This window comes from Orycteropus afer, unplaced genomic scaffold, assembly GCF_000298275.1.
Source record: "Orycteropus afer afer isolate SDZICR_OR568_19922 unplaced genomic scaffold, OryAfe1.0 scaffold00535, whole genome shotgun sequence".
Lineage (NCBI taxonomy): Eukaryota > Metazoa > Chordata > Mammalia > Tubulidentata > Orycteropodidae > Orycteropus > Orycteropus afer.
In genome coordinates this window covers 1,642,293-1,643,840 of record NW_006922122.1, presented here as the reverse complement: position 1 = coordinate 1,643,840, position 1,548 = coordinate 1,642,293, and the positions used below count along the sequence as shown (strand labels likewise).

Genomic DNA, 1,548 nt, shown 5'->3' with positions numbered 1-1,548 from the left:
CAACTTGGCTGGCTCTGCTTTTGAGTGGCTGGGCAGCTGGATGTAGTTGGTCCCCATGGTGATATTGGTAATCAACTCCATGGTGATATCTACTGGAGCAGCTAAGTACTTGCCTTATGGATGTGGTCTGTTTCCAGTATATAAAGAGAAGCTTGGGTAATGGTCTGTAGCTTTTGGCATGCTTGAATCCTGCATGTAGCCAAGTTGTTGTTCAGCAACCTGCCATGTTGTGTGCTGCTTTTGGGACTCTTAATGGGCTTGAATCAGTGGCCTGCCATGTGGTTTGATAATACTGACTCTGTGCCTTTTTACATGTCAGCCTTGGGTTTGTCAACCTCAGCAGCCAGCAGCTGTCTGAGTGAAGAAAGCCTTCAGCTTTAGTGGGCCAGGAGCAGGAGGCAGAGCTGAAATCCAAGGTTTATGAGCTTCACCCAGCCGCTAGAGCTGGCATTTTGGACTTGTACCTCTAGCCTCAAAAACTGTGAAGAGAATAAACTCCTGTTTGTTAAAGCCACCTATTTGAGGTATATTCTGTCAGAGCAGCATTAGGTAACGAACACATGCCCCCATCCAATGAAAATAACAATTGCATAATAATCATACTACAATTCTCTTAGAATTATTGTTGTTGTTATTATTGTCATTAGTATTATCTGATACTTTGAAATGCACATAGTATTTGGACATATGAATCCAAATGATCTTCTGCTCTTTGTCTTCAGGATTACTGATTCAGGATGGCCCTTTTGGATCTTGTGAAAATAAGTACTGTGGTTTGGGAAGGCAGTGTGTAATCAGCAGAGAGTCGGGGCAAGCAGAATGTGCCTGCATTGAGCTTTGCAAACGGCACTACAAGCCTGTGTGTGGATCTGATGGACAATTTTATGAAAACCACTGTGAAGTACACAGAGCTGCCTGCCTGAAAAAACAAAAGATTACCATTGTTCACAATGAAGACTGTTTCTTTCGAGGTAAGTGCAGAGTGAGCCTAAAGTGTCATTCTCCATATCTTTCCTCTTCTGAGCTAGTGCCTTTACGCTTAAACTCTACCATGATTTTATATCAGCAAGTGTCTACAAGGTAAAGAATGTGACTATAGTTATACCAATAAATAGCAAGTATATTATAATTTATATGGCTACAATTCTGCTGTTCAGTTATGAGAATAAAGCTGGCCAAAATATGAGTCAAAATTTACTATAGCTTGCAGCATTGTACCATATGGCTTACCAATCATGGTAGTTATCTTAGGGATACAGAGTGGCCAATTCTGTCAACAGGCCAAATCCACACAGTGAAAAGCACCTGGAGTGAAATTAAGAGAGCAGTGAATGCCAGGCCCTGCTGTGATAACATCTCATTTCTTCCTGATTAAAAATGGTGATTTCAGTTTGCACCACATAATTCAAATTACACGCAGCCTATAAATAGCCATTGGAATAACTACCTATGAAGAACTCATGCTAAATTCAATTAATGAATCAGAGACAAAAAGTCTAAATGTAGAATTTTGCTATCAACTTTTGTGGTACTTGAAATCATGGGTAA

The 1,548-nt window shown here is 40.5% G+C and overlaps 1 protein-coding gene across 1 annotated transcript in view; it reads left to right on the top strand.

The window, feature by feature from the left end:
* The window catches only part of FSTL5 (follistatin like 5), an 813,440-nt gene that overhangs the window by 24,625 nt on the left and 787,267 nt on the right, over positions 1 to 1,548 (top strand). The window contains exon 2 of the mRNA XM_007955717.1: positions 723 to 971. Within this exon, the coding sequence (XP_007953908.1) occupies positions 723 to 971 (249 nt within the window). The remainder of the gene's footprint in view (positions 1 to 722; positions 972 to 1,548) is intronic.